This window comes from Grammomys surdaster, unplaced genomic scaffold (genome assembly GCF_004785775.1).
Source record: "Grammomys surdaster isolate TR1022 unplaced genomic scaffold, NIH_TR_1.0 126298, whole genome shotgun sequence".
Classification (NCBI taxonomy): domain Eukaryota; kingdom Metazoa; phylum Chordata; class Mammalia; order Rodentia; family Muridae; genus Grammomys; species Grammomys surdaster.
In genome coordinates, this window is record NW_021621098.1 from 8,448,714 (window position 1) to 8,469,132 (window position 20,419).

Sequence of the window (20,419 nt, forward strand, 5' to 3'; positions counted from 1 at the left end):
AGATTTCAGTTTTTCTTTTCTAGCCTTGATGTCTTCCTACAATGTGTCTCTGTTAATACCACCATCCATCTCATAGGAGAACTCATCAGTTGCTATGTGGCCCTGTCTAGTATGTGACAATGAGCACATGACCATATAGGACCTTGAAAGGCAGCCTGATTTCTGGTCCAGCACAGGCTGGAAACCCTGGTGACCCCAGATGATCCTGAGGGACTGCAGGTGTTTCACCATGCTCCCAGACTCTAAGCTTCTGACAGGAGGCCGCAGCCCTCCATAGATTTGTGGCCATCACTCACTTAAGGGCAACGCCCCTAGACTCTCCACAGGTAGAGGACATGACCATTATAGCCTCGAGACAGATTTCCATTTTAACGAGGTACCTAGAGGCCTGAAGGGCTTAGTCAATTAAGCTTTCCTTCCCAGACACTCTTCCTACTTTCTGCCATGACAATAAAAGCCTTAAAACCATGGACTGCTTCTTTTCATCGAGATCGATCTGCTGTGGGGAACAATAGAGCAGGCCTTCGTCTGAAGAGCTGCATCTAATCTCCTGTAGAAGACCTCTCTGCGAGCGAGCCTCCGAGTGTAGCAATGGGACCTCCGGGAGGAAAGATCAATCGTCCCGGACAGACTGAGTTGAAAAAGAAGTTGTTCAAGCGCCGCAGGGTACTAAGCAGGGATAGGTGACAGAAGCACCAGGTAGTCGGGGCTGTGATAGACGAAGGGCTGACTACAAGGCACCACCTCAAGAAGCAGGCGTCCAGTGCTCGTGCCAACATCACACTGTCTGGGAAGAAGCACAGGAAACTCTTGCAGCAGATCCGACTTGCCCAGAAAGAAAAAGCAGCCATGGAAGTGGAAGTCCCTTCCAAGTCAACCAGGACTAGTCAGCCACAGCCCAAACGACAAAAGAAGATAAAAGCTCCCCAGGATGTAGATATGGAGGATCTTGGAGATGAGAGCTAAAGTTCCTACATCTTCTACCAGAAGATTCTCAACAGCACCTAGAAGGATTTGGAGGACTTTGGAAAAAATATTACCATACTTCATTCTCCCAGACACCTCTTCTATGATAGACCATTGACCTCCCCTGGAGATATATATTGGAAAGGAAGAGACACAGAGACACTGGAGAGGGCCCTCTCTAGCAGTTAGCTCCTTTTGTAATAAAGCTCTAGTGCTTTAAAAAAAAAAAAAAGACCTCTCTGCGTTTCCAGCCACAGCAAACACCAACCCAAGCCAAACTGCCCGACAAGCCGAGAACTCTCATCCACACGGACCCAGCTGGAGCGCTCTTCCCCGCTACCCTTCATCTACGAGCTGGATCCACCAGCCTAGCAGTGCCTGGGTGCCCAAGAGCCTGAGAACCAGACAGTCCCGGCCACCTGGAGCGGTGTCCCCGAGGCTTCATGTAGCCCAACATCTGGCCAGCACCAGCATGGGGTAAGTGCAGTTAAATGTCCTGTGTCCTGCCTCCCTGAGTGGCCCTACCCTAGGGTGGGGCAGATGTGGGACCCCACTTAACCTAATAGAGACCCACATTATTTCTTAGTTATCTGATCAGCCAGAAGTAGCTGGTCTACTGGCAGAGAGGAAAGACTGCCGAAGGTAGAAAGGTAGCTTCGGGGCTCTGGAGTTTATATTAACTACTGTTTGTTTCTATGTACCAAGTACATGCTCTAGCCACTTGCTGGTGTTTCATGATAGGCTGTGAGGACACATGCTTCTCCATTATTCCCCTTCTACAAAGTACAACAAAAGCACATCCCAAGTCAACACTTCCTCTTACAGAAGTGGCTGGTACTGGGCTCATGGCACAGCCTATCATGAGCTATCATGATGCTGTCAGGCTTCAAGTGCCACTGTTACCAAAACGTACAAGGGTATTCTCAGATGTTTCACGTGATTCACCGTTCTGAAGAAATCACACATGCATAGACATATACAACAAAAATTCACTTCAGCTGGACAGAAACTCCATGAAATTTTATTAGTACCACCATTGTTTTCTTTGGCTTTATGTATTTTACAGATAAAGTTAAAAAAAAAAGAAAATGATTGTAAAAGGCAAATATTTTGTACAAAAATACGAAGTTTAAAAGCTGTTTAAATATATTTCATATTATTACTAGAAGATGGCTTATATATGTATATGTCTGCATATTCTTCCTACATTTGAGATTTTAGAAACACACTGTTTACACAGAGCCTGTAACTCAACAACCAATGATAGTCTTTTTCTGATTGGAGTACTCCATATTCGGAAAGCTATAATTTTCGTAAATTGTATGGCTAATGGCTGAGAAAAATCTATGTGATTCAGTCCATTTGCACACTGGAAATCAATATATCAACCTGGGGGAGCATTTTAGCTCCCTAGTCCTTGGGTTATGGTGCAGTTGGTGTCCATTTATTTTGAATAACTACTTTTCAGGGCCTTTTTCATTCAATCTGGTGAGATGTGATGGAATCAGAAATGAGTATTCTTCACCTTTCAGAGGCATCAGAAAATATATCCCTGCTATTGTGTCACACTGTTATAATATGGATGATGGCACTGAAACAGAAAAATAAGGATGGACATTAGTTTTGTTTGAGAAATAAAATTATTTACAACTTAAAACAAGAGGAATCTTTAGGAAAGAATACAAATGACATTATTCAAAGAAGAATGTTGGGAAGTTTTTCTTCAGATTAAGTAAGGTAGGGCAAGGGCTGGAGAGATGGCTCAGCAGTTAAGAGCACTGACTGCTCTTCCAAAAATCACAAGTTCAATTCCCAGCAACCACATGGTGGCTCACAACCATCTATAATTGGATCTGATGCCCTCTTCTGGTGTTTCAAGTACCAATATGGTCATATATATAAGATTAAAAAAAAAAGTAAGGTAGGGCAAGCAGACTGGTCACCAGACAGAAAAACTGGTAAGGTTGAAGTAGATTCAAAACCCTAAGGAATCTTGGAATTGAGAACAGTGGGTGTGGAGTCAGCTCCCTGCCAAGCTCTACCTGTTCTAGAACATGTTAACCATGACATCCCACTGAGAAGAGCATGACAATCGGTCACCTAGCATAAAAACTTGGAAGTTTTCCATGTTGATGAGTTATCTAGATAGGCCCCAAGAGTTTAGGCCTTATTGAACTTTCCTTCCTGCAAAAAGTATTTAATCTTTGGTTCACCTTGAGTAAGACACATGCATTTACATCTACCATAAAATAAAGCAGTTTGAACAAGCAAGGACCATCTCCTTCATCAAGGATCACCTGGTGGTGGTGGTGGTGGTAGGGGCTTTATCTTAAAGAGCCTTACCTAAATCTCCTGAAGAAGGCCTTCTCTTTTTCAGCTTCTGTGTACTCTGCCACTTGGAATCAAAATGGATTCTGTCCTGTCTTGTCCAGCCATCCCCCTCCTGCCTGGGGAGTAGGAGAAGTGCAGCCCCATGACCCCCATTCTCAACTCCCTGACATCCCCAGTGGTGTCTGGGTACACGGGAGCCTGAGAACCATAGCATCCAATCCAGATCTCACCTGGAAAAACTCAGGCTGGGATCCCTATCATGGGTTCTGTTCTGTCTCCCCTCAGTGGCTTGCCAGTGGGGTCAATTCTGAGGAACTCTGCTCCCTACTCAACACTCTTTTAAGCAAACAAGGCAAACACATCATGCCTGATTGTCCTCATCAACTGCAACCCCATGTTTAGTGATCCACACTTCTGCCCCGTAGCTGACTGCACTGTGTGTTCCTTATTTGCTTTGAGACCCGTAGCATTCACACTAGTATTCGATACATCAAAAGCACTCTGGAAATGTCTTGAACGTGTGTAATTTATGTCCCAGTTACTTCCAAAAATAATATGAACAGAATACAGTTAGGTCTTTTTAAATTACTGACTAACAAAAATAGATTTACTGAACTCTAATTCACAGGTAATGCAGATCATCCATTTAATTTTTTTTTTTTACCTAAGTGGGTCTTAGTATATTTCTTTTCTATTTTAATTTTTATCTATATAATGTATATGAGTGTTTTGCCTGCTGGCCTGGTGTCTGTGGAAGCCAGTAGAGAGCATCATATCCGCTGGAGTTACAGATGGTTGTGAGCTGGGAATCAAACCAGAGTCCTATGTAAGAGGAGCAAGTGCTTGTAACTGCTGAGCCATCGCCACAATCCCCTTAGTATATTTTCAAAGTTGTGCCATAAGTCTAAAGGTTGCTGTCTTCCCCAAAAGAAAGCCCATATGCTTCCCCGTGTCTTCTACCTGCCACCGCAAACTTAGTTCTAATGAAAAGGAAGACACCCTCTTCTAAAAAGGATCATATAGTAAATGAAGCTTTAGATAAACTTCTTATGAAGTCAAAAAGAATCTCTACAAGATTTTTTGATGTAAGCATTTTTAATGTATGCAGATTATAACTCTGCATTATACTAGCACAAAACCTGGCCTATACTAAGTGCTCAGTTAAGTACATAAGGTTTCACTGAGTTGGCTGGATGTGAATGTCCACACCACTCCAAAGATACCACAATGGTGCCATATATTAAAGAACAATAAGCTAACAATATGATAAATTGATGAGTTACTGTTATTCCCCTGAGGTTGATAACTTACCTTGCCACTGAACAGAAGAAATGAATTGGAAGCTCAGGCTTGAGAGCCTCCATTCAGAGTCGTTCTCGATACCTCTCCTCTTTAATAAGCCCTGCAGCTCCATAGTAAACTGTAAGGGTGCTTACCTGCCTCCCTTTCCTTCTCGCAAATGAAGTTATTGATTTCATCACACTGGAAGTCATTCCACTGCCCGGCATAAATCAATCCAGCACAGTCTTCTCCTGGCCCATGGCCACTGCCCCAGTTGTCTGGTTGTCCAGCTTTCCAGTTTCTTTTAACACAACAGAAAAGGAGTGTTATCTGCACAGGTTTTCTTTGCTCAAGAACAGTTGAGGGATGTAAAATAAAGTCAATTGTTTTGCTGTGAAATGGAAACGAATCATTTAGAAAACAGTGTTCACTTTGACTTAGCTGTTTGCAGCGAGGCTGAAAAGCAGCCTGTCCTTGCAGCTTGTTATCTTTGCCATAGTGAGATCAACCCAGTGAGCCTCATTCTTACACTGTGGAGGGGATGAATCCGTTCACATAGCTGGAGGAATGGCTTTCAACTGTGTCCCGAGATGTGGACTTCTAGGCATGTGTATATAGTTGTGTATAGGTAATATGTACTCTTGGGATATCTTACACAAATATGCATGCATGTATGCTCTTGTGAGAATACACAGGGATCTACAGACATTGGTGTGTCTTGTCTCTAATGTCAAAAGGTCAGGAAGAGAAAGTGAGAGCACGTTATACACAGTTACAAAAAAACACAACACAAACAACTAGTTGTGGCTCTGGCCAAGCTGTACATGGCTGATGATTTCAGCTCTTAAAGAGGAAATACAAAAATCCCTTAAAGAATTACAAGAGCACACAACCAAACAGGTGAAGGAATTGAACAAATTCATCTAGGACATAAAAAATGGAAGTAGAAACAATAAATCACAAAGGGAGACTATCCTGGAGATAGAAAACCTAGGAAAGAGATCAGGAGTCATAGATGCAAGCATCACCAACAGAACACAAGAGATAGAAGAGAGAATCTCAGGTGCAGAAGATACCATAGAAAATATTGACACAACTGTCAAAGAAAATGCAAAATGAAAAAAGTTCTTGGACTTCCAGTCTGGGCCTGAGCATAGAGCAGGTCACAGGCGGCAGCTCTGTACCCAACCCCAGAAAACTGAGAGAAAGAGGGACTCCCAGGAGCTTTAACTCAGGCAGCATCCCAGGTAAAAATGAATCACCCGTGATGTCTGCTGTTAGAAGTTCTAATCCAGATGCTGGCCTCCGAACTTATACTACTCAGACCTTTGAAGGGCCACTGACAAGAACATCAAACAGCTACAGATTGACATCACTAATCTGAAGAAATCCCTCGTTTCGCTGTCTGAAGAGACCTCCTAAAATTGCAAAGATCCTTACTGGACTTGATTTACTCTATTACAATAGAAAAGGCTGTGTACAGCTCTTGACTGTGTACAGCCCTTAAAGAAGGTTGCCTTTACATAGACAAGACAAGGAGGGTTAAAGAGAGCATGAAATAGGTAGTGAAGGCCCTAAGAAAAATCAGAGAGAGAAAGAGACGGATGAATGCTGGTACAAGAATTGGTAGTGTGCGCTGGCTTTAATTCAGGCAATGGTAACACAGAAGCACAGAATGAAGTTCTATTGCTCAGGGAACTTACATAACAGACTTGAGGATGAAGTTATGACTCACACTGTCAGTGGTGCCAAGAGGGACATATTGGGAAAAAAGGAAGCTTTCTTGAAGGCCATCTCTGCACAGGTTAGCAGTACCCAAGTAGTTTGTTTTAAGTAACATACATTTTGTTCATGTCTAATAGTAATGGTATTTTATTTCTATAATTTTATATTATAGAAATTATAATATATTAATTTAATATCTTTTTATATTTTTATTTCCCAAATGTATAATGATGTATTTGATATTCTTGATTTCTCATTTCATTGGAAAAAGTGTATGTATGTATACACACAGACACACACAGACACACACAGATACACACATACACACACACATGCATACATGGTTTATTTAGATTCAGAGAATCTGCTTAGTATGATTCTCTTGGATTCTACTTTAAGTCATTTAAGATCATAGGTTTGTATGCTTATAACAGATAAGCATAATGTGTAATATTTTGGAATGCTAGCCTGAACAGTGCCTTGACCGTACTCACAGGTAGGCTCTGGAAAAAATAGCTTGAGCTTGGCCATATTACAGCATAGATGTCACAGTAACACAAATGCTTCTGAGCTGCCCAGGAACCTTGGGAACACTTGAACAGACAGCTGTAGTGATTTGCAAACACACACACATGAACTATGGGAATGCAGCATCCCAGGATTTGGGGCTCATCTTGATGTTAGTAGAGCATATACTTTCTATCTTGGAAATAGATTCCTCCAACTTCACAACTTAATATTTTTTCCATCAACCACAAGATTAACCAAGACTACAGCCAAGAAGCTTCTGCTGGTAAGGGTCTGGATTTCAAACAGGAAAATGTTACTGGCAAGAAATGACTCTTGAAGCAAGATGTTCTCCTACTACAGGAGCTCCTGTTGTGGAAGATTTCTCTCTTGTGTCCTGGGCCAGTGCCACCCTGGCAGGAACACAAAGCATTGACTAGCATGGGCTGTTGTTGAAGTAGAAGAAACTGAAGCATCTCTTCTGGCCCCTAGAAGAGCTCTAGAGCTCAGGACTATAAAACTATAACATGAGTTACATAATTGGGCAGGACAGTAGCCCATTTTATCTTTGTAACATAAAAATAAAAGCAATTATGTGAACTGTGTAATCACATTTCTACCAAATGGTATCTGATAGAGAGGAGAGAGGGGAAAAGAAAATGTATAGGAGGTTTTGGCAGAGTGAGTGGAGGTCTTACTGTTTTAAGGTGGACACAGTCTTGGTCCTTTCCATATGCATCTGGTTTACCCTGGGGAAAGCAGCCTTGGCTTGGTAACAGTGACAACTAGCCAACTGAGACATCTGCAGATATTCCATTAAGAATTATTATGCCTCAATGGGAGAAGATGTGCATAGTCCTGCTGGGACTAGATATCCCAGGGAGGGGGTGGAATCCAAGGGGGGCTCCCCTTCTCTGAGAAGTAGAAGGAGTAATGGAGGATTTGAAAGGGTGGGACGGGGGAGGGGGGGAAGCTGTGATCAGAATGTAAAGTAAATAAAAAACAATAGTGAAAAGAATCAGTGGGTGTTACTAACATTTCTGCAATCCCTGCATTGCTGCTTTCCTGATTTTTCTATTCCTTTCCTTGTACTTAGTCATGTGTAGAGCTGGAGATCCCACCCAGGGCTCTGTACATGCCCCTATGCTTATTTTGAGATTCATTTCTTATTTTCTACCCTCATAAAGTGGAAGCTAAGGTCATTTCTTTCCAACCTTTAAGAAAATGTAGGGCCAAGCATGGTGGCATATAGTTTTAACCCCAGCACTTGGGAGGCGGAGACAGATCTCTATGAATTTGGGGCCAGCCTGGCCTGCATATCAAGTTTTGAGACAGCCAGAGCTATATAGAGAGACACTATGTCAAAACAAAATAACAACAAAAACCCAAACACAATGTTTCAGACCTATAAATGTCTCCCTAAGCACTATTTTAGCTCATAAATTTTGACATGTTCTCATTTTTTAAAGACATTTTCAGACTTTCATTGTAATTTCCTCCTTGATCTATGGATAAGATCAGGCATTGCCAGGGTGGTATGGCGATAGCTTCTTCTTTGGTCTATGTCATTTACCTTCCAGATACTTTATAGATCTTTAGTTATCTACTTGTTTGGGCTACAGAGCAGCCTCTATAATCCCAATAAATTCTCTTGAATTTATTGAGACATGTGTTGTGGCCTGTTGTGCCATTTATTTCACACAAGGATAACATCTCTCATTCCTCTTCCTGTCCTGCTCCAGCTGCTACTTTTTGTGGATAGATGCTAATCGCCAGTCCTGGTATCGATACTGGATATAAAGACACAGGGTTGTGGTGACATGAGCAAAACAAAGGTGGTGTGTGTAAGGTAGGAAGTTGTCTTTTCTCTGACAGGATTATGTTATTGTTATTTCTAAAAACCATATCTACAATTGGTTTGTCCAGCAATCTATATTGTCCTCTGGTATTTGTGTTGAAATCACATTGGTATGTAGGCTTATGGCACATTAGAACCTGGCCCTGGCCCCATCCCAGGGCATCTGTCGTACTCCCTTTCTCTAGCTGGTCCTCACCTTTAGCACAGTGAAGTGAAGGGCTCTGTGAGTCAGTGTGTCTGAGGATAATATAACTGAATCAGGTCTGGGTGTGCTCGAAGCAGTTGGAATCTCTTTTCCGTCACCATGGCTTTTTATCTGTGTGTTCCAGACCTGCTTTCCTGAACCACATATCAGTGTAAATAACAGAGCAGAGGCAATGGAGGAGAGGTCTGTCTCTGAAAACTGGCTCCTCTTTCAAGTAACCACAAAATCCTTAAATAATTTCAAAGGGGTGGGTGCATGTGTTTTGGAGAAGAAGGGTAAAAGGAAAGCTGTGTACTTAATTCCTTGTGGCTGGGCAAGGCCTGGGATGGTTCCAGAGCCATTGGCTTCTGGTTTTGGAACATTTAAGATGCCTGGCCAGAGTCCTTCCTTGAATGTTTGTTAGAACTCAGCCACAAACCCTCTGGTCCAGGGCTATTATTCTCTGCTGGGAGGTGTTTGACCACTGTGTGAATCTGATTTGTTAAAGTTTGCTGTGCCTTCCTGTTTTCTTTTTGACTTGACCTTACTAAGTCATTTTGTTTCTTGAAATACGTGTATTCATCTGGGCTGTTTGATTTGTTGGTGTATAGCTATTTATAGTAACAGTTTATAATGGTTTCTGATGATTGTGGATCTAGAAATCATGGCTGGTAGGAGAAGGGAAGGCAGGTAGATGGAGGCTTGGAGGCTCAGAATCAAAGAGGAGGGCAAAAGAGAGTCTGAGAGTCTGGGAAAGTATTTTACGAGATTTATCTGGGAGGCTAGGGATGCTGAGGCCTCTTTCCTTTCCTAAGCCATTATGGGTATTATTTTTGGATTCTTCAAAAACCTATTGTAAGATGCTGTGTAGGGGTCTCTAATTAAGAACATGCACACTGCAAATTCTGGAGAGTAATATTCCCCGACTCAGATGTATTTTACTGTGGAAGTAGTCACAGTTGTGGCAACAGTAGTAACACCCACAGACTTTCTCCAGTTTTTCCCAGGAGACAAGCTTTATATTAAATTCACACAACATACACACTCTCTCTGCATGCATATGTGTGTGTGTGTGTGTATTAACATAGTCCTTCTGACAAGTTCATTTTACCACATGGAGTCATGGTGATTTCATGTGACTGAGGTATCATAGATGTCAGGTCCAGCCTAAGCTCAGTTCTCATTCAAGTTTATACTCCATCCCCTGGACAGGCCTGGCTCTTTCTCTAGGGTGTGCGGTGTTTATTATTATATGTCAAACTAAGTTACTTTCAGACCTTATACAATATCTGCCTGATTTATTCTTGCTTTTAGAATTTGACCCTAGATAGAAGCAAGATGACAAAAGAAACATCATCTTTTGGAAAGCGTCACAATAAGACACATACGCTGTGCCACTGTTGTGGCTCCAAGGCCGACCACCTTCAGAAGTCCACCTGTGGCAAATGTGGCTACCCTGCCAAGCACAAGAGAAAGTATAACTGGAGTGCCAAGACTAAGAGATGAAACTACCAGAACTGGTCGGATGAGGCACCTAATGACTATCTATCGCAGATTCAGACATGAATTCTGTGAAGGAACAACACCTAAACCCAAGAGAGCAGCTGTTGCAGCATCCAGTTCATCCTGAGGATTTCAATCAGTCGTAAAATAAATGTTCTGGTTTCAAAAAACAAACAAACAAAAAACAAAACAGTTTGACCCTGGGGAATTTTCCGTGTACATATATGCCTTGGAGTAGAAAATGAGACCCACAGTGGATGGAGTGGCTGGGGTGCAGGAGTCTAAGTTTCCGGGTAGGGTGGGGGGACTTCACGGTGGCTGTGGCTGGTGGCAAAACTCCCGGTAAGGTGTGTGGTGTCATCCTTCTTGGTCCAGGGACCAATTCTACTGCTCTCCTCCCAGCCAGAGACTTCTTTCTGGGTCCTAGGGAAGGGGCAAAGCTTCACCTTTGAAAGCTGGAACACGTGGTAATGTTCCAGCTCAATCCCACACAAGCCAACAAAGTCTAACACTACATTTTGCAGTCAAATCCAAATCTTTCTTTCCATTTACAGCAGTGAGAAAAGTGGGGAGATAAGGTTTTTCTTAGCTTCTTTTGACTCCCTTAAGAAGTTATCCTGGCTTTCTTGACTGTCAAAGAAAGAACACTAAGGAACTTTACTTTCATTACTAAAATTAATAGCTTCTATTAATTTTAAAAGTTCTGTGTAAATTACTGCTCAGTAACAGTGGAAATGATTTCCTTTTAGAAATAATGTACAGAAAAAGATTTATATTTTTCAGCAGTGTAATCATTGGCAGGCTGAACATGTTCAGAACCAAGTTTGTTTGTTTTGTTTTAATTAAAACGTTCTACTTAATTATTTAAATAAAAATAACATTAAAATAATCTATACATACCAAAAAAAAAAAAAAGCACTAAACTCCACCTCCCATTCCTGCTAGGAAGCCATCACAGCTCCTGCTTTGCATACCAACACCCATGGCTGTGTGGAGTCCGGCAAAACAGATTCCTGCCATTCTAGGTGCTGGCCTGTGCCCCAGTGTCTCCCAGAAGCAGGCACAAAAGAGCAGATGGAGTATCTCACAGTCCAGTGGGTAAGCATGGGTATAGCCTCTCAGCTTTGGGGAAGACCTAAGCTCCACTTCCATGTTTGTCCACACTTGTTTTTTCCCTTCAGAGATGGCTTTCTGATTCTGTCTACTGTCTCTCTCACAGTCTTCATGGGGAGGGTTTAAAACTATAGAACTGCAAAGTGCAGCGATGCAGGCCTGATGCAGCATTTGGGAGCTGAGGGCACAATATTGCACATTCCAGGCCCGTGCAGGTCACATGTGTAGTGAGATTTCAGGCCACTCAGCCCCAGCTGTTCCTATGCCTATTTGAGACTATCTGGCCTCTCTGTCCATTGCCTCAGCCCCTCTTCAGATACCTGGAGTCTTACTTCAGTGCCTGGAGACTACCTCAGACCAGAAACATACTACCCCCATGGTACAGCAGCTTCCTGTGATATGCTGCTGATGTGCTGGCTTCTTTGTCTCTAGCAAACTGAAGGTTCCTCACAGGTGGATATTTACAGGTTCTCCACTTTTTCTCCAGAAGTAGTAAGGCATGATTTGAGAAAAGGGTTGGTAGAATTTAGTTTTCTCTTATCCTGTAGGAGATGGACATTCTGGGATCCTTTGTGCAGCACACTTGGGCTTTCTGTGCATGAGAGATCTACAACCTTGGAGTGTACAAGTTGGACCCAAATCACATTTGAGTCAGAAGCCTGATCAAGGCTAGGACTGCCCCAGTCCTCAGAAATATGTCCCTGTGAACACTGACCATTTGGAGAGTCTCTGGGCCATGTTATCCTTCTTCTTAGTATCTGAAGATAGCACCTTGGTCTGAAGTGCTCTACTTGACAGCACAGTGACTATCCACCATTGCTTCCCCACTGGAAACAGGCAACTAGCACAAGGAGCCTAGGCCCTTGAGAGGATGGTGTGGGATAGGCATAAGGTCCTTAAGGGAAGGTTGTAGGAAGCTAGGTCAGCATGAAAACATGGGAAAGCAAGCGCACGATGCTGTCCGAAAGTCCAACACTCACTTGTAATCAACAGGCGTCCCATCTAGCCATTTCCACTCGCTTTCCTGCTCCAAGTCTGTGAGACCAATCCAGTGGCTCTCTCTCCCCACTGTCTGCTTTTTTATCCATTGCTGAAAAGGAAGCAGGAGGTGTTTTTAGCCCACACAAAAGAGCTCTTGTTTAATAAAACTGACAGACATTTCTCACTGGTTTTAAGGGTCCTAGCTGTCCACTTTCTATTGCACTTGTGTTGTGGGCACTGTTTCACTATGACTATGTTTAACAAGTAGTAGTAAGGTTCTTCTTCAGGATCCTTAAGAATGACTGGTGCAGGTTCTGCTTCCGAGCAGCCACCTATCTGTGAGCCTCTACCACACTGTGCACTTGGTAGCCAGTGGTACATGGCTGTATTCCCAGTCCCTGGGGACTGGATGCAGGGAAATAAATCACCATAGGCTCTAGGCCAGCCTAATTTACACAGTAAGTTCCAGACCAGGTAGGATTACATAGCTAGGCTTTGTCTGAAAACAGAACAGAACAGAACAGAACAGAACAGAACAGAACAGAACAGAACAGAACAGGACAACAGATCAGATCAGATCAGAACAGAAAACAGAAAACAGAAAACAGAAAACAGAAAACAGAAAACAGAAAACAGAAAACAGAAAACAGAACAAAACAAAACAAGGGGAAGGATGGCAATTATAAGGTTTATATTGCAGGGTTGCTGTGAGGTTTTAAAAAGGGCCTTGCACACCACAGGGGCTTAATAAAGGGCCACTATCATTCTCACATATCATTCTCACACATGGGCCCTTACCAATCCCTTTTAAACCAACAAATCTGGTTTGTGGTGCTCCACCCCAAACCTACTCAATGCTTCTCTGTCTCTTCATGTGTCTAGTGGCAAACCCCCCCACCCCCCACCCACCATGCTCACATCTGCTGTGCTGCACTTCTCCACAAAGCCACCAGGTGGAGCTACATATCTGTGGGCCTAAGAAGCATGGCAATTCATTCATATCCTCTCATACCTGGATAAAGCCCATGCAAACTGCAACCTTCCTTGTTTATGAGACCATGACTTTTTGGTCTCTCTGACTCCCCCAAAGGCATGCAATTTCTAAGTATATCTTATCTCTAAATTATAGTTTTCTCCAACCAAGTGTGCAGCTGATGTACCATACCTGTTCCTCTCTTGAGTTTATGAAAACGAGATGGGAAGATTTGTCTTCACAGAAAAGCTTAGCATCTTCAAAAATTTCTTTCTCCATCGAAAAATAGTAGCATTTTTCTGTGAAGTTCTTCCAGTGAGGCGGACAGCCTAGGAATGTAAAATTTTTAAATGTTGATTTAAAAAACACAGAAAGCACTCTGCATTTCCTCAGCTATGTTTAAGATACCAAAGTGACAGCCTTGCACCACTTGCATGCCAATGGAGTGTCCCTGAGCAGATCCTGGACAGGTGTTCACAGATGTAGACTGTACAGTACCCAGCAGTGAACACCACACAGTGTAGAAAAATATGAATGGGTTGAGTTAGGCTTTACGATGACAGAAAGGAGAAAGTGGCGTGGGCTTTGACACTCATTGTCAGTCTCTCTCTGATCAGCTGGAACTTGTAAACAAGCACACTTCAGAACCAAAGTTTGGCTCATGAACCAGCATGAGTTGGTTCCTAACTAGTACAGAGTTTTGAGAAAGACTTAATGGTCAAAGAGACAGAAAGGCACCACAGCAAAACCAGAATGTGGACCCTGTCACAGAAACCCCATCTGCATGCTGGTGGAGTTAACTGATGGAATGGTCTGTTTCTAAGGAGAAAGAAGAAAGATAAGGAAGGATGGTGAGAGAGCAGCCAGTGTAGGATATCTTGAAGGAAGTATTTGGGGTACTGGTGTCTTCTGAAGGCACGGCTTATCTAAATGAATAGAGACCTGATAATGTTCGAGCAGGAACATAGGGAGGGTCCTGAGTGATAGCACTGAGGCACCCAGAGGGACACCCAGGGTCCTTGCTGTTAAGTATCGTTAGGGGACGTTTGGAGGTTGGTTTAGCCAAGCCTACACACTGCCTTATTTCTCCACAATTCTGGCTGAAAAGGATGATTTGGACTTACCGTTGACCTCTGATGCTGGGGTTGGTTCATTCTGCAGAGCCAACGGCTTCATTGCTCCTGAGGGACCTGGAGGGCCAGGTGGTCCCTTGGGTCCAGGTATGCCTGGCACTCCTGGCAAGCCTGGTAGTCCCCGAGGTCCAGGTACTCCAGGCTCACCCACAGTACCCTGTAGTCCCTGGAAGCCAGGAGGGCCCTGAGGGCCAGGGAGTCCATCCTTGCCTGGTGGACCTGGTGGTCCTGGGTCTCCATTAGGCCCTTGAGGGCCAGGCTTCCCTGGGGAACCACGGGATCCTTTTGGACCCTGTGAGCCTTTGGTTCCTTTGCTGCCACGCTCTCCAGGAGGGCCTACTGGTCCAGTTGTGCCTCTCTCACCCACAGGGCCAGGTGGACCAGGCTCTCCCTTCTCTCCTTTCTGTCCCTTGTTGCCAGTTGGACCAGGTGGTCCCTGAGATCCTCTGTCACCTTTTGGACCTCTGGGGCCAGGAGGACCTAAAACATAAAAACATACATATATATATACTTGAATATATACATAACACACACACACACACACACACACACACGAAGTCAGTTGTGAGTGTGTAGCCTACAGTTTAAAAAAAATCACAAAAATATAGGCATTAAGGAGTACTTACTATCTTTAATGTATTGTTGGCTTCAAGGAATAAGACAGATTGAGAAGCAGCTCACCCAGTATCTTCCTCTGGCCTCCATGTGTGCGCCTGGCTATGTACTCAGCACACATGTGAATACATCACACGCATGTACCACCCACATGCCAATAAAAACAAAAAGATCAGCCACAGAGGGAGGTGCAGATGAAGACACAAGAAGGAGGTGGCCATCTGCAATCCAAGGAGAGAGACCTTGGAAGAAACCAACCTTGCCAAGATCTTGGCTCCTAGACTCAAGAGCTTTAAGGAAAGAAATTCTGTTGTTTCAGCTGGGTTAAATCTGTGCAAAACAATACAATGATGTGCTGTTTTTTTTTTTTTTTAATAAACCTACCCTTCCTGTGCACAGTGAGCATGAAGCTCAATGGTGTTCACTGATGGGATCCATGCTGAAACAGACACCGGTGTTTGCCTCTAACAGAAAAGCTCTGCAGTTCCCTCCTGTCTCTATGCATTTAGTCTATGTCTGGCTTGCTGAAGTCATGTAGACATCACCTTGCCTGGCAGTTTTATTTAGGATTGTTTATCAAATGCATGAGCCTCTCTGTCAAATGCCCAGCAACTTAATATATCAACATTCCACATCAGGAGACATCAGAAGGAAGAGGTTTCCAGGTAATGGTGACCTGCCTTGTGGTACCTTATTCCAAGAGGTAACTCTTCTCAACCTATGTGTTAGGTGGATCCTGGATCCAGCTATGGAATGGCTGTGGAGAGACCTGTCTTTCTTGACTCTTAAATGACATTTAAGAATAAGTCCATTGGTTTTATCTGAAATCTGAGTTTTCTTCTCTTTAATCTGAGGGAGCACATTAGCCAACCCATGTTATTGACAGACAAATGGGAAGACCTCCTCCTACTATATGTAATCTCCTTAAAGTAAGTTGGTGGCTGTGTCACTGGAAAATAGTACCTTAGAGGCTTAGAGTAGGGAAGGTAGTTTTAAAGAGTGTATTATTATGCAAAGGTCTATGAAACAGGCACATAAAAACCATAACTTCTTAACTGTGTGTTTCACTCAGAATATATATTAGACCTCAGAAAATCCACCAAGTTGAAGATCTGTTAGAAAATCCAACCACTTTAGCAATTCTTAATCCTTATGTTCTAAACTTTCAGCCAATAATTAGTTCCTCAGCTCCTCACACTAGGGGTTGATGTTTTTTTCTGAAAGCTTCTGGAAATGAATTTATATGCAAGAAGGAACAGTGACTTTTCAGAGCTTGCCTTTCAGCTCAGTTAGACTTCTTTGTGCAACCCTCCGCAGGCTCCAAGTTTGCACAGCTCCCCACTGCAGACCTAAATCGATTTCCCTCACTTGAAGTGGCAGATGTTTTTTACTGTTTATTATTTCTGAGTAGGGTCTAGATGATCCCTACCCCCCCCCCCAAAAAAAAAAACTGGAAATAGCTGAATATCCTCAGTGAGTGTACATAAAGACCCTGAGGCTTGTTTGACAGAGGGCGTTAAATATGGGTTCCAAAATCAGCACAAAACACCAGCAGATGCTAGTTTCTAAATGATACAATGGAAAGGAATAGGCATAGCAGTGTGGTTCAAGTTTATGTCTTTAATAAAAATCTAACTTTCAATGTATTCCTAGCTAGCTTAGTATAAAACCTAACCTAGTCTTTTCTTGTAAGGCATTGCACTTACCCACTGCACCCAGTTTTACAGTAAGATCAAGCTTAACATCTGTAATTATGCATAAACTGGCAGGCCCATCATATTGCTGGCTCACTCACAGCTACCTTCACCTTGCAAAAACTGCCTAAAACCAGGTACTCCACCAAGATGCTAGGTTCCATGGATAATAGGATTCATATGATGTACTTTGCTCACTAAAAAAATTAGATGTGTACATTTCTTGTTACTTAAAAAATTGAAGACCCAAAGCCATTTAAAAACCAGCATTGGACACAGAATGTTTTCCTCGAGAACTCAAGATTCTAGTGTCACTGGTTAGTCTCTGGATGATCTCAGGACTTCTGGTCTTACTTGAGCCTTTTATTGGGTGGCTGTTGAAGTAAAAGTGAAATGGAAGGAGGGGCTGGGAAGATGATGCACTGGGGAAAGGTGCTAGCTGTGCAAGCCTGGAGCTCATGTAAAACGGCAGCTGCAGGGGCTTGCAGTTACAGTCACAGTGCTCATGCAGAGAGGTCAGTGGCAGAGAGGCAGGCACATCACTCAAAGACTTACTAATATGCTAGTCAAGTATGGTACAGTAGCAGAAACAAGGAAAAACCTGTTTCAACAGGATGGAAAGCAAGAGCAGCCTCCTGAAAATTATTCTTTGACCTCCTCATGTAAGCTATGCCACATGTGTGCCTATATGTACACAAACACACACACACACACACACACGAATGAATGAACAAATAAATTAAAAATGTTGCATATTCCTACCCCTACCCCCACACATAAAATGGGAAAGTATTGCGTCTATGTGTTCAACAGCTTGAATTTAGAGCTGAGCATGTCATATTGTGGAGGCAGGTGGATGCTCACTGAGAAGTGCGACTGAGATGTGCTTTCAGACTGAAATGTCATGGCGGAGTGAGTCTCACTCACTCACAATCTCTGACTTAAGATTCTGAATTACCAGGGTCCCCATGTGGCTTAAAAAGTTGTTATAGGCTCCCCAAATGCACCCAAACAACCAAAGCAGGATGCTGGGTAGCCCCACATTTGCACTGTCACAGTGTGGCTCCCAGATGTCAGAGTTGCTAAATTCTCAGATGTTAGACTTTTCATCACTGTCCCTTCTTGGCTTTGTCATATATGAACTATAGACTTTGAGAAGTGCTTTCCCTCCTGGATCCTACTTGAGAAAGTTTTAAACATGTTTTCCAATAAAACTTCTGTGTGACATAAAGTAGAGAAATGGCCTAAGTTTTGTCTGACTTCCAAGTTCTTGGAGGTATGATGTCAAGAACTTTGAATGATAGTATCTGGGAGGCTGAAGTGGAAGACTGCTATGAATTTGAGGCAGCCCAGGCTACATATTTACTCTAGTTCATCCTGGGATACAGGATATAAAATTCTGTAACAACAACAACAACAGACAGGGTAGAAATAAAAAAGATACAATATAATGCAGTTTTCGTCTCATTTAAAAAAATTGCTTTGACTGGAATTAATGAAACTTATTAATCAGCCAAGTGTTAACTTTCTGTTACTATAGCATAATATCTTAAGAGGAAATATTTGTGTTAGTTCATTGTTTTGGAGCTTTTAGTCCATGGCATGACATTTTGCTTTTGGGTCTGCAACACCAAAATATCAATCGTATCAAGTCTAGGAACACCTGGTAGAATAAAACTATTACTTTATGGCTAAGATTAGAAAATAAACTGGCATCCTGCAATCCCTTCAAGGTCAAGGTTAAGTCCCCACTGAACCAGGCCCTACCTCTTCAACATTCTAGTACTTCCCAATAACAGCAAGCCAAGTTCCCTCCCCTAGAAAAGGAGAATGCTAATATTTCCCACCTTAAGGATGATGAAAGTAGACCATTTGTTTGAGAGCCCAGAAGCATGACCTGCATATTGCACATTCATAATTGGGCTAAAAATGATGGATGTGAACAGTACCTGAGTGTGACTCACCTCCAGATAAGGCTCCAGAAGCCAGCATGAATGACTCAGGCTCAAGGCCACCTTAACCCTGTGTGTTGTAAGACTGTCCTCCGAATGCACATGACACTCTGTTTGTCTCCACTGCATTGTGCTGGCTACAGGGACAACACAGGGGAAATCCACACTCACACAGGTGCTTTCTAACTCAAGCCTGGCATCTCACTCCATACTTGCTCTTAACTCAAAAGCACTCTCAAAAGTCTGCAAGGAACACACAGATGAGGGCTCCTGAAGGAAGAACTCAGTACTCAAATGCTGTCTCATTCCATACTCATGAAACACTCCTATTCTCTGAGAATGGCTATGAGGGAAATATCAGACTATACAGAGGGCTCAAATGCTATGTGGGCTCAGCCTGTAGAGGAGCAGTTCTGGACAGAGCAGGAACTTCCAGCACAGCAGTGTACATTCGGCTCCTTAATAAAAGTCTTGGTTGATGGATGTACAGACGACTGTTGCCAGAGGTCAGCATACGACCCCCTATCTAGTTCTCATTTGCCTTATTTTATTTTTTGATATAAAGGCTTTCACGTAGCTAAGCTGCCCTTGAACTCACACTCCTGCTTCCTTGGCCTCTTGTGCTGGGATTATGGGTGTGTATGACTTTGTTTTCTGCATCTTGATGAGGATGCTAGAATTATAGGTGTGCATCTTGGTGAGGATGCCTCTGGTAGCTGCCAGAACATGGCCTCATTAAATGAACATTAACAAGACTTTCTTGGATAATACCACAGTATTTTGAATTTCATAGAGGCAGGGCTCACATAAAACCACATACGCCAACATCAATCTATCCTGATTTATCAGCTTCTTCACAGTTAAGGAGGGTGGAATGGGGTAGAATGAGCATCTGTAGGAGGAAGCACTTGTGTTCAGAATGGGGGTGCTTTCTCAACCACTCATTACCTTGAAATATCTGCTTGGGACAGCTATTCTGGAGGCAACTGAAAATAGCTATTTAGGTGAGCTTCACTCAAGAGGCTGAGACAGGAGGATTAGACTTTGAGACTTGCCTGAGTTATACAGTTAGATCCTGTCTCTCCCAAAAGAATGGGGGTCTGCTGGGTCTTGTCTATGACTATGCAAGATCTTAACAGATCTGTTCTATCGGGCTAACATCTTGCTACAATTCCTGGCTCTCAGGTTCTGGGTGATTCTATCATCTTTACTTACTGTATGTTTTATGTTACTGACAAAACTGTTGAAAACGATTCTACCATCTTCTACCTGAATCTGACCTTCATGTCCACAGGTGCTTTTTAGAGTTGATCATTCAACTAATGTGGCAGAGACTCCTTAAAGTGACCTCCAGTGATGCATGTATGACTTTCTCTTAAGTCTGAAACCTGGGACTTACTTCTAACCAACCATACAAGGCAAGGGTGATAGAAAGTAATTTTTTAATAGGTCATGCCATTCATGCTCCACCTTAGCAGACTAGACAGAGACAGGCTTCTTGGTGGCTTTGCAGAAACTGAGATATTGTGATATGGGTGCCTAACCAAGAATTGAGGGTATTCCTCAGATGACAACCCTTAGGTTCAAGACAATGAATCATGCC

General features: G+C 42.9%; 1 protein-coding gene and 2 pseudogenes across 1 annotated transcript in view; 2 read left to right on the top strand and 1 right to left on the bottom strand.

The window, feature by feature from the left end:
* Nucleotides 1–591: 591 nt before the first annotated feature.
* LOC114614091 lies at nt 592–1,094 on the top strand (annotated as a pseudogene).
* A 322-nt stretch (nt 1,095–1,416) lies between these two features.
* On the top strand, nt 1,417–10,482 carry LOC114614043 (annotated as a pseudogene).
* Nucleotides 1,955–20,419, bottom strand: part of Colec12 (collectin subfamily member 12) — a 187,393-nt gene continuing 168,928 nt past the window's right edge. Inside the window, exons 6-10 of the mRNA XM_028759506.1 lie at nt 14,547–15,035; nt 13,615–13,751; nt 12,449–12,558; nt 4,734–4,879; nt 1,955–2,557 (exon numbers count right to left, since the gene is read on the bottom strand). Of these exons, the coding sequence (XP_028615339.1) occupies nt 2,538–2,557; nt 4,734–4,879; nt 12,449–12,558; nt 13,615–13,751; nt 14,547–15,035 (902 nt within the window). The 3' untranslated portion in view covers nt 1,955–2,537. The remainder of the gene's footprint in view (nt 2,558–4,733; nt 4,880–12,448; nt 12,559–13,614; nt 13,752–14,546; nt 15,036–20,419) is intronic.